At 31.7% G+C, this 12,571-nt stretch overlaps 1 protein-coding gene across 1 annotated transcript; it reads left to right on the top strand.

Annotated features, from left to right (window-relative positions):
- The first annotated feature begins 9,449 nt into the window (after positions 1-9,449).
- Positions 9,450-11,282, top strand: LOC132741932 (uncharacterized). The gene is made up of 4 exons (XM_060730204.1): positions 9,450-9,595; positions 10,027-10,149; positions 10,387-10,488; positions 11,102-11,282. The coding sequence occupies exons 1-4, from the start codon at positions 9,548-9,550 to the stop codon at positions 11,225-11,227; spliced, it is 399 nt and encodes a 132-aa protein (XP_060586187.1). The 5' UTR covers positions 9,450-9,547; the 3' UTR covers positions 11,228-11,282.
- Positions 11,283-12,571: the final 1,289 nt, after the last annotated feature.

The following is a 12,571-nucleotide window of genomic DNA, read 5'->3' as shown; positions in this document are numbered from 1 at the left end:
TATATGGAATTATACCATTACTGTGAAATAAGTGATGGCGCTGAATTAGTGATGTTGATTATATATAGATGATACTGATAGAAACTTCCAAATTTTTTCAATATTTACCTCCCTTGCCAAAAGTGGCAGGCATTTTTGGGGTCAATATTCTATATCACATAATACACCGATTGACAGTTTCCAAACTAGCAAACAACAGGCTTTTCTTATCAGTAGAATTGCGAGTAAAGATGACCGATTGCATATCTCACTGTATAAATCATATGTAATAACCGTAAATTGAAATACCTTTATTGTTAAATGATGTTTTGAAATATTTACTGAAACGAAGTTAAGATCACAAGCTTTCATCGGTGAAATAAATATTAAAATGGGACATTAAAATGCCCCAAACTAGATTTTTAAAAACAGCTAAATTTGTATTGTTTTATCAATAGAAATATCGATTTTGCTTGAAAATAAGGAAAAAAAATCACTCTATATACCTTGGTTATTAGAGACTGTCAAATGGTGTACTGACAAAATATGAAAAAGATAATTTTTAACAGCTGATTTATGTGAGTATTCAAATTATTTTATATATATGCAGCAAAGTGTTACTATAACACCAATATGTAAAAGATTTTAATCAGTTTTCATGGAGTTACTAGAATTTAGAATTATGGGAGAGTCTGTTAATATGATATTTTAGGAATGACCCCCAAAATGTTGGCCAGGGGAGGTGATAATTGCTACGTGTAAGCATCTATAATGATAATGTACTGACTTTGCTTTGGTTCTGGCACTGCAACAATATGTTCTGGCTATCCTTTATCTGCTTGAGTTTGACATACCTGCCATAATGTCAGGGAATGTCCCGGATATAAGGTGTCTGTCCCGGAGGTGTCCCGAAGATGATTATTTTTATTTTGGACTTGTCCTAATTTAAAGTTGCATGCCTCCAGATGAACAAAGATGTTTTAAGAAAATCAAATTCAAGATAAATAGTACTGAGATTTTTGGAAAAGATTCCAGATAATTTTTATGTTGTGTGCAATTTATGACCGATTTTGCAATATTATTCACCATATTTATACTAGCATTACGAACATCGTAAGGGCTGTCGGGACAATTCTTTTATTATCATAATATTACACCATTTCAGCAAATATATTTTCACTGCATAAGTTATTTGATTATAGTACATGTATATTGTCATTTTTCAAAATTTCACTTGACTGTGCTGGAACGTATAAACTTATAAAGCTATAGTGCCATATTATTTTGTTTAAAGTGACATTATGCTCTTTTTTTTTTTCGCTATACCTGTAAAGATGGGCTTTTATAATTGTGATTGACCAATGATTTATAACTTATAGGATAAACGTGTGTGTTATGAAAAAAAAAACTACCAAAGTTATGGAAAGATTGCCACACTCATTTGCATTACTTATACATTCTGAATGCTATTTACAGAAAGTTCTGTTGGTGACATGGATTATTGATAATTTTGCCATAGTACAATATAAAATTGACAATAATTAAGGCAAATCATTGAGTTATTTTTACCTGTTCACTGACCATTTACACTTGGTTGGGTATAATGTCATTTTAAGGATATAAATTTAACCAGAAATGTATGTATAAATTTAACCAGAAATGTATGTTCTGTACTTCAATATCACCAAAAGAATATTCCGATTTTAATGTCCAATTTGAATGTATATAAAAGTTAAACTATTATAAACTGTTAAAAATAAACTGTTATGAAAAATAAATATTTTATTGACAATTATTTTGCTTACTTATTCCATTGAATTTCAAAATGAAAACCAGATTTTTTTTCCATTGAGTTTGTACGAATATTTTATTTTAATGTAATATTGTTTGCAAAAACAATCCACAAATTTAAGAACCCACGAAAATGACATTTTTGACAAAATTACGAAATTTCATGACTTTGAAATTATTTGAATTCACAGTATTTAAGATTTCTAGTCATAGAGTATATAATACTTCAGAATTCTTGTTCTTGTTCATTTCTCGGGTTTATGTGTGCATCAGGTTACCAATAAAACAGTTGTTAACTGCTCAGAGGTTTTGTTCTTGTGCAGTTTTCAAAAACATTGTTTTTAACATTTATTTTAGAGATAATTGAATAAGCTTCCGAGAAATCTCAAGAAAAAAATTTGCTGATATAAACAGGGTATCTCGATGTATAACAAATATTCGACATTTGGTAACGGAACTTTATGTTGATGTTCTTCTATACTGACGTCACATTGTTGGGAAATTATCGCAATATGTCCTATCTTAAACATTATGGGCCAAATTTGAACTTGCCAAAAGCCTATTGTGGCTGAGGGGTTCCCTTTGATAATTGAGGCATAAGGATTGCAGCCACCTTTCATCCCTGCATAATCGTTACGTAAGAGGCGACTTAAAATGGGTTTGAATAAACGGAGTCCATGCACCTCTAAACTCCAGCAGGTAAGGAAGTTTTGACCCCTGGAATTGCTTTGAAGTTTGTAACAGTTCAGTGGTCATCTTTACTGTTTCATTGCCATATATACTGGGTTTGTGCGCTGTAAAATCAAACAAACAAGAATCATCTGAAATGTAGTCTCCAAAATTTAAAGACATTCTTTAAGTTGTATACCAACTTTTGAACACGTTTGTTATCATGCAAGGGAGACAACAATGTAATGAAGAATATAAATTTTGTTTGATTATTCTCCCTTTAATCAATTATGGCGCTAATACATGTATTCTGAAAGTACAGTTATCTCCCTTCAATAACTTATTGCGTGTTTTCATTTGATAACAAATATATGAATTTCTCATTATCACTATACATTAGAAATCTTTCACTTGTTTTACATACGTCTATATAAAGGACCTCTCTGCGAATAATGGATGCGGGAGTTCTTATTTTTGATGTTCCTTCCAGTATTTCTGTACAAAAAAGGAAGAAAAAGTTGACCTTGAAGGATTTTAAACAAGATTGCTTCACCCACAGCATATATATCTGTGAAGTATCTTACTTTAAGCCAACCTACTTTACTGAAAGTGTTTAAAACTGTCATTGTGTTTGGAATTGTCTAACTCGAAGAATATTTTAATTGATGGCATTATATGAAAACAGCTGTTGTATGTCCCTGAATACATTTTAATTTTTGTGAGCTATATGAGATAGAGTACTTCTACCAAGATGCTAACCTTAGTCAGGCACGAAATAAATTGAGGTTTCACCGCTGGATTCTATCATAAACTTGTGTATTAAATTTGTAAATAGTGTTTTATCCAAGTAATGTATAAATTAAAAAAACGAAGAGACGGAAAAGGTTATTTCATGCATTGCGAAATTCTCCAGTTCGCTATTCATTGTACATATCGAGACATTTTTGCGACGGACGCGCCCTCAGGCGCGTTCAGAGCTAAGTCATCTACACATGGGATTTCGTTGGCTACACTCGCGCAATGTGTCCTAAACCAATTAACAGCCCAAGAAATAGTACATGAATTTGATCCTTCAAAACTTCCATACTTTGTCTGGATATCTTAATGTCTTCCATATTAAGCCTTTTCAATTTCAAATTAAGTTATCCAAGTTAAAATATGAACGTATATTATTGATAAAAACGTTGTAGTCCCGTAGTATTATTGCGCAATATGCAAATTACTGCTGAAACGATTTACCGCTGTCGAAAAAGTAGGACAGCAAATTATGCTACAATAAAGGTGTAACCTCTGAGTTCCAAGACATTATTAGTAGGACATAAATATTTCTACATTATACAAAACATTATTATTAACAAATCAAAAGTTTTTCGTGACTCTAGGATAACTCGCGCATTAATAAAAGAAGAACTATTTTCGTGACTCATACCGCGGGTTTAGCTGAATATTCAGCAGTTATTAATATATTAGATACAGTACAATGGTTAGTATAAATATTTATTTTTGAAAATGCATGTAAGACACTTTACCGCCATGTAGTCTTTCATGGTAAGGAAGTTGTAATATCAGTTCTACTTCCGATTCTTGTGGTTTGTTTACATATTTTACTAGGTCATGATATGAGTTAACCTTCGCTATTCTAAAAATAGATTCTGCTTCACCTGTTCTGATTTTTGGACAGGCGATTAGGAAGTACACATTAAACATGTAATTAATAAACCAGCGGATTGTAATGCAATACTTTTAGAAATGCTATACAATTATAAGAAGCAAACTAGTTGAAAATGGAATTTAGTGTGAAGTTGAAAAGGACAACTAAACACTGTAGTGCTTAAGTGACATTTAAATTAAAATTAAAACGATGTGCTCTGGCCTCTACATCTTTACCTTGTAAATAAAAAAAATCTAAGAAATACACTATTAATTGCTGATGATTTTAACCAATTTTTTTTTAATGAGACATATCCAAGAGAAATAAAAATACAAATGACTTATTTTTTATTGTCTGTATGCCCACTATGATATAATACGAAGCAATTCTAAATAGCATTCTCAAATGTATAATGTATTATGTTTGAAGTTTATTTGCCTGGATTTATTCTAGAAATATTTCGTTGATAGTTTTTTTTTCTATTTACATATCATTTCTTAGAATAAATCGATAAGGACACTGATTTACAAGTTTGACCAGAGTTTTTAGGCATAAATTTCATTCTGTATTTAAGTGCTTAATATTAATTGAAATCGAAAATCTGAATTATATCAATTTGGGACACAAAATATATTGCTCTACAAATCTCGAACTTGTATGGAACAAATTTTCTCTGTTATATATTTTGTGTTTTGTTTGTGTTTTTTTTTTTTTCTAAAAGAAGCCTAAATGTCCCTCCGGTTGCATGTCCGTCGCATTCAGTGCTGCAGCACTTTGATTTTAATCAAGCACCCTCATACCGATCGGAATGATCGGCTTTTATTATGACCGACTATAAGGCTCGAGAAGTTGCTGTCGCCCTTTCACAAAATCTGATTTCATTCCATAAGGGCGCCGCGCTTCGGCGCGGACGCCAATCACAGAAAACAGTGACATGTTTTTGTAATTTGCTCATTATGGTAACAGATTATATAATCGAGAGATTGTTTTTAGATTATTTATAGTTCCAGCTGTGATATTATAAAATATATATATGATACACCAAGATGTTTGAATATTCATACATTCCATTACAATATTTTGAAGTTAGTAATAATGCAATCAGAGAAATAAAAAAGAAAGAAAACTTAAAATACTGGTCTGGTAAGCTAGGTAAATGTATTTAAGTTTGTACTAAATCATTTGGGATAAGGGATTTCATTTAAACTTAAACATTTACTTATCTTTTACTTCTAATATTACAATGTTCATTACTATGAAACAAATATGTGAACGATTTTTCTTCTTGTAAAATTGTTCTTTCTTTTTTTAAATTAACCAAATCTTTCTTTCTTGTTTTTTTTTCATTCAAACAAAAATTTTTGTCAATAATTAATTTTTTTCTAGGTAGAAATATGTATGATGTACATTACTTGAACGTTTAGATTTTTTCTTAATATTGAAAAATGCAATACATTTGTAAATCCATTTTAATGAATTTTTCCCTTGTAATACACTTACTTCACAGTATAATTAACAAATAAAACATGGCCTTGAGGGCAATATGCAAGTTTACGGACTGGTTGGTCAGACTGTGGAAGGTATATGGCCCGAAGCGCAGCTGAGGGACATATACCTTCCAAGGTCTGACCAACCAGTCCGTAAACTTGCATTTTGCCCGAAAGGCCATGTTTTATTTGTTATATTATACCGAATCTAAATCCTTTCATCCCTTTTGTTGCTGTCATTTTACTATAATTTGCTTTCAAATAATAATTTATTTGTTCAGTGTGTGAAATATCTCAAACCCTAGTCGGATTTTTTATTATTATTTTCAAGCGATACAGCAAAAAAACAATATGCTCTTCTTTTGTAATTCAATTTTTGTTAATAAAATTAAACAGGCAAAGAAACACCGAACTTTAAGATTTTCACAAACTGTATAAATAAAATTTATAATCAACTTAAAGACAAATCATGACTTTTGATCAACATGTAATAAATTTATGTAAAACCAAACAATAAATTCATTAAAAAGATTCATTAAACAACAAAATAAAATATAATACCTTATTTGCATACGCACTTCTATATTTAATATGACGTCATCCAGTCCATATAAGAATTATGGACCGCCCCCGGTCTGTATGCGGTTTATGGACCGGATGACGTCATATTAAATATAGAAGGGCATATGCAAATGAGGTATAATATTATTAGTTATAAAGATTGTTGACAGATTATATGGCCCTATATAACGGCTATTTGTAAATATAACCCGAGCCGCTAGGCGAGGGTTATATTACAAACAGCCGTTTATGTACAGCCATATAACCTGTCAGCAATCTTTATAACGAAATTATAATACTGCAAGCATCATTTTTAGATAAAAAAGTAAGATATTCATTATGAATCAACAACATCCGTGTATATAAAACTATATAAACGTCACGATTATCCAATGAAAAGCGACGTTACAAACGTGCAATATTATAAAATAAGTTTTGTGTGCTTTCTCCCGACAATTATTCATGATATCATATGTTTGATTATTTGTTCATCCTGTTATCCTTTTCTTATATTCTCTAAATGTTTCTTGCCATCTGTAATTGAATTTTCTAAAATCTTCATTTATTCTCTTTATTGTGTTTTTGTATGAGTTAATACAAACATGTGTTTGAATTTTTCATATCTTTGTAACATTCTATAATCGGTCTGTAAGTCAGTCATTATAAGTCTGATTGACTTCAAAATTGGCATGCATGTTTCTTATAATGACCCGAAAGGCAGTGCACAAGAACCAGTACTCTGCACTTCTTAATTTTTGAGTTATTGCCCTTTCTTATTTTTCATACTTAATTTTTGACCATGCAATTTCTCCTAAAGTACAAAAGCCATGGACTTGAAACTTCATAGGATGATAGATTTTATTAAGAAGAAGTGCAGTGTATTAAACCGATACTCTGCACTTCTTATTTTTTGAGTTATTGCCCTTTGTTAATTTTCATACTTTACTTTTGTCCAGGCCATTTCTCATAAATTATAAAAGCCATGGACTTGAAACTTCATAGGATGATAGTTCTTATTGATAAAAAGTAAACTGCACAAGAACTGCTGCTCTGCACTTTTTATTTTTTGAGTTATTGCCCTGTGTTAATTTTCATATTTCATTTTTTTCATGGCCATTTCTCCTAAACTATATTGTTCACAATGCGACACATCCGGCTCGTGGAGTTCTAGTTCAGAATAGCTAGTATCCTAACAGAATAACATAACCCTGAAACATTAAAATATGTAAAAACAATTTTATTTCAGTTATTTGATGAAAACCGTTGACAAGCCAAGTGTGTTTGTATGTGCACTAGAGGGTATGCTGTGTATGTGTTCGTGCGTGCGTGTGTGTTGGGGTGGTGGGATGTCTTCGATTTTAACTAGGTACCGGTATTTAGTGGGACTACCACTACCATACTAAGAAGGCCTACAACTGTGGATGCATTATTTTCAGAATTATACCCCTTTATTACTTGAAAATACCCATTTAATAAGTTTCTTCTAAGTCTAATCATTTGAAAAGTATCAAAGTTATTAAACTGAAATTCATACATATATTATCATTTGGACTATACATACCTTACTTCAGAGGCCCATTTATCTGGATTCATTTCTTTACCTAATGATAAGCCTTTTTTCATTGTTTTTCTGATAACAGTTGTATTTATTGATTGATCTCTTAGATATTTACCCTCTCCCCTACCCCCGGGGCATTTGATGCACCAAGCAGACTCAAGGGTGGGGATTTAGACAAAAATGGTTGTCTTTAGGGTGGGGATTTAGACTTCAAACATTTTAAGATGTCAAATTCCCCTGGGTCAGCCCGCCCCCCCCCCCCCCCCCCGGGCGGGCAAAATAATGACAGGTGCACCATTTCTCCTAAATTATATTGTTCACAATGCAACACATCCGACTCGTGGAGTTCTAGTTCAGAATAACATTACCCTGAAACATTAAAATATGTAAAAACAATTTTATTTCAGTGAAGTAATTGAAGCATTTGATGAAAACCGTTGAAAAGCCAAGTGTGTTTGTATGTGCACTAGAGGGTGTGCTGTGTATGTGTTCGTGCGTGCGTGTGTGTTTGTGGGATGTCTTCGATTTTTACCTATTACCAGCGTACTAAAACACAATAAGTCTTTTAGAGTAAGATGTGCCATATTAGAAACAATATAGGAAATACAAGGTAACGAAAACATCTTTATTATGTGTTTCGTACAGATATTTAGGTTAACAAGTCACATATAGTTCTCACATTTTAGTGTACTGAACTACCTTTCGTCCATTGCCTGCGTAATATTTGTTTATATACGACTGTCAGCTCTCAAATTTAGAACAATCTAAGCTCTCCATGGTTACATCGTGCCATCTCGGACAGATAGGTCAACAGGTTAATTCAAAAATTCAAAACTTTTACCATTACAAAGGTCAAATAGTTACAAAATATTGAAGACAATAAAAAAATCACCGTCTTTTAAATATTTTTGCAGTTTTTATACAGAGAAAAATGATTGAACAATAAGGTTCAAAGATATTTGAATCTTGGCACCATACTAAAATTACATTTGCTTAAATCGTTTAGATAAACTGTTATTCGGAATTATTTTTTTATTAATAATCAATTTACTTTTACTAACTAATAGATTCCGATTTACTTAAGTAAATATCTTACGATTAAAAAAAACAACTTCAAACTCTATAACAAGAGTTTGCTAAGATGTCCATTGTCCACTTTGATAAATCTGTCTAGCTTTGTTGTTAAAATCTTAAAACCCATTATGCCTCATAAAGGAATTAATGCTATTTCTCACCTTTATAGTTTTTTGGTGTCTAAAATGCTTCTCATTGCCCAGAACCATTTTTTTTTTGCTTCTGTCTTTATTAACCAATCAGTAAAGATTTTGATTAAGTATTTGGTATGGAAGTCAAAATGTTACTGTGTTTACATTTTCAAATTATTTTCATACTCAGTGCAGGTGAAAATAAAGGTGATACAATTTGATATTCCTCTTTCTAAAGAAGGTAAAATATTCGTTTCTAAGGCATAATGTATTTAATTAAAACGTACGCAACGAGATAATAAAATTAATAGTGAAATGTTGGTTTTCCGTCTAAATATTTCTGCTCAGTAAAAATTTCTTCCTTTATATGAAATTTTTAAATAGGAAAAAGTGCAAACAATAAGGTTAAGATTAGAAGTTTAATTTGGTACAAATAGGTTAATTAAGATCGTTTGTATTACGTCTGCGATGTGAACATATGGATCCATTAAAAATGTGACATGTCTACTTATATCTGTATTTAGAACTGTACTGAAATTGTGATAATATGTTACTAAATATAAAATGTGACCAACTATAAATACGAAGCGTCTTTGTGGACGAGTATCATTGCCTTACTCAGCCGGCGACCAAGAGAAGCTACATCATGCTCAGGGTTCTACTAGCCTGTTTTGTCTGTGTTTCATATGTTATGGTAGCGTATTTATGTTTCCGCTTTATCATTTATAAAATTAATATAGTATTTAGGTAATCTGAATCATATATGCTTTATTTCTTAAACAAAGTAAAGGCACATCATGCCTCAGAAACAAATAAATATTTACTTGTTCAGAAAGGGCAAATATGAGTTTCATAACTTTTAAATAATGGTTTTTAGAGCATGTTAGATGCTTGTTGCCTAGCATGTTAGATGCTTGTTACCTGAAAAAAGAAGCACTAAATGTAAGATGATTTATCATGGATAAAACAAAATGTAAACAAAGTAGTATTTTGGGTTCCATACAAAATACTAAAATGATAAAATCTTTATAACTGTACTGATTTGCAAAAAAAAGCAACAGATGGAAAAAAAAATGGTACCAATAATTCTGTGTAATATGTACAATAAAACATGGTTTGTTTCAGTGTATGACAACAACACAAAGTCCTCACCATGTTCATAACCACAATCACACACATCATCACACCAACACGACGAGGGAGCCTCCAGCGAGGGAATCTTTCAAGTTTATCTACGAACCTCACTCTGTAAGTGATGGTTTTCTACTCTCAACAATAACGTTACTATGTTACTACATGATAAAATTACTGAAATAGCTATACATTTTTATATCTTAATCAAATGCTTTTTTGGCGACACATAGATTGCATGGACACTAATTAATACATGATTTAATCCCATCCCTAGAATTCATTATAAATCATATAAATTATCGTATAGTTCAATGATATATAAAGATAAGTAAACTTCAAATATATTTTCAGCAAATGATGGTTGTAGTTAGCGCAAAGGAATGCTATGTATTTGCATTAAGTGACAGTGAAAAGTCAGCTGTCCACACAGACGCTGGTATACGTGCAGTAGAGGTAAGCTTTATTTGAGCCGCGTCACGACAAAACCAACATAGTGCGTTTGCGACGCATCCGCGCAATCTGATCAGGATCCATGCTGTTCGCTGTCAGTTTCTCTACTTGTAATAGAGTTGTTAAGCGAACAGCATGGATCCTGATCAGACTGCGCGGATGCAGGCTGCACGGATGCGCAGGCTGGTCGATCCATGCTGGTTGCAAACCCATTTTGTTGGTTTTGTCATGGCACGGCTCATTTGTATTCTTGAAACCGACATATAATGTTCTGTTATTGCCTCTTATTGTCGTATATTTTTGGTACAAATCTGATTTTTTTCCATTGTTTTCTTTATTTATTTATACATCAATATTTCTCATATTATTTGCATTGATACTGCTACTACTACTACTACTACTACTACTACATGTACTATGATAACAATAACAATTAAAATATAATTTACAGCAAAAGTATGCTAAATAGCCGATAACAACAAGTGTAAAAAAATGCCTTTTTACATCCAATAAAATTTTGATGATTTTTTTTATTCCTTTCGTTGTAATATACTTTCAAATTTCTCCCATAACCAAAAGTGTTTTGAGCTTATTCTTTTTTTCTAAATTATTGCAGCTGCGCTTACTGGGTGCTTTAAGTACTTCTGCCGTGACTTCTACAACCAAAGATCAACTGGATCCTAAGGCAGCACATGCGTGTGGCGGACATGTAACGACATTCTACAAGGAATCCAGTTCATAAGTTAATAAGATTGTACATGTACAAGAATAAAAATAAATAATCATTTAATGTTCAAATTGTTTTTAGTTGTTAATTGATAGACAGAAAATCAATGGCTTGTTTGACTTTAAACAGAAGTAAGAGAAATTAGGACAACGGTTTATTTGACACAAGAGAAATTAAAAACAACAACAACAAAATTATCACAGAATGATAGTGTACAAGATATTGTTTTGTTAGCTAAAAAGATAGATCAATTAGGCGCATTAAGAAAGATGATAATGTTAAATAATACATGCAACCATACTATACCATCGCCCGTATCGTGAACCAAATTTTTCATAAAAATCCGTATCTTGAATGAAATTATCAGGTAAATTAGTTCAAATTCAAGATTTTGTCGGATCGAAAGGAACTGTTATTTCTACAAATGAAGTACAATGTATCTAGAAATTGTTTGAAATATAAGTCTAATTCTATTACGTTAGGATTAATCATTTAAGGCACATTTTGTGCCATAACATATTTCTTTGAGTTAATTGCATTTATTTTGTGATTTAGTAATGCTCACAGCAATATTCATGAAAACAAGATTTAAAATATTGTTCAACATATTATGCAGATTCCATCTTACCAAGGTATACATACTTTTTATCATGATGGCATTATTCGAGAAGACTTAGAAGTGTTCTCAGACAAAATATTCCCAAGGTACTTTATACCGGGAGGCACTTTGTACCAGGAATGTCCAGATATTACAAATTATTCTTTCATAAAAAATTAGTTTGTATGCAAGTGATTTTCACATTAATATCATACAAAATATAGCATTTTTATGAAGAAAATTCGAAGTTTAAATATTCCAATTCACATATATGTGTTTACATATAAAAACCAGTAGTATGACTAACAATTTGGACCCAACATGATATTTTGAATGTGTGTGCAAATGTTTATCAAATTGTTACCCTTTTACTGTGTGATAACTGATAAATATTGAATAGAACTTTAGTATCATAAGCAGTAATGGACCATTTCCATACGTTTTTAGCTCACCTGAGCACGAAGTGCTCAAAGGTGAGCTTTTGTCATCACTCTGCGTCCGTCGTGCGTCGTGCGTCGTGCGTCGTGCGTCGTGCGTCCTTCAAAAAATGGCGTCAAACTTTTCAAACAACATCTCCTCCTAAACTACATGGCCAATTGCAACCAAACTTTACAGAAATGATCCTTAGGTGGACCCCTTTCAAAGTTGTTCAAAAATTTAAATTCCATTAAAAACTCTGGTTGCCATGGCAACCAATAAGAAAAACTTAAAAAATCTTCTTCTAAAAAACCGTAAGAGCTAGAGCTTAGATATTTGGCATG

This window comes from Ruditapes philippinarum, unplaced genomic scaffold (genome assembly GCF_026571515.1).
Source record: "Ruditapes philippinarum isolate M1 unplaced genomic scaffold, ASM2657151v2 ctg4831_1_1_1_1, whole genome shotgun sequence".
Taxonomy (NCBI): Eukaryota; Metazoa; Mollusca; class Bivalvia; order Venerida; family Veneridae; genus Ruditapes; species Ruditapes philippinarum.
This window is presented reverse-complemented; position numbering and strand designations above follow the sequence as displayed.

What these genes read in the sequence shown, in the direction of transcription:
- LOC132741932 (XM_060730204.1), top strand. Translation starts at nt 9,548, where the DNA reads ATGCTCAGGGTTCTACTAGCCTGTTTTGTCTGTGTTTCATATGTTATG. An exon ending in TTATCTACGAACCTCACTCT is followed by an intron (nt 10,150 to 10,386) that starts GTAAGTGATGGT and finishes ATATATTTTCAG; the next exon opens with CAAATGATGGTTGTAGTTAG. An exon ending in CTGGTATACGTGCAGTAGAG is followed by an intron (nt 10,489 to 11,101) that starts GTAAGCTTTATT and finishes AAATTATTGCAG; the next exon opens with CTGCGCTTACTGGGTGCTTT.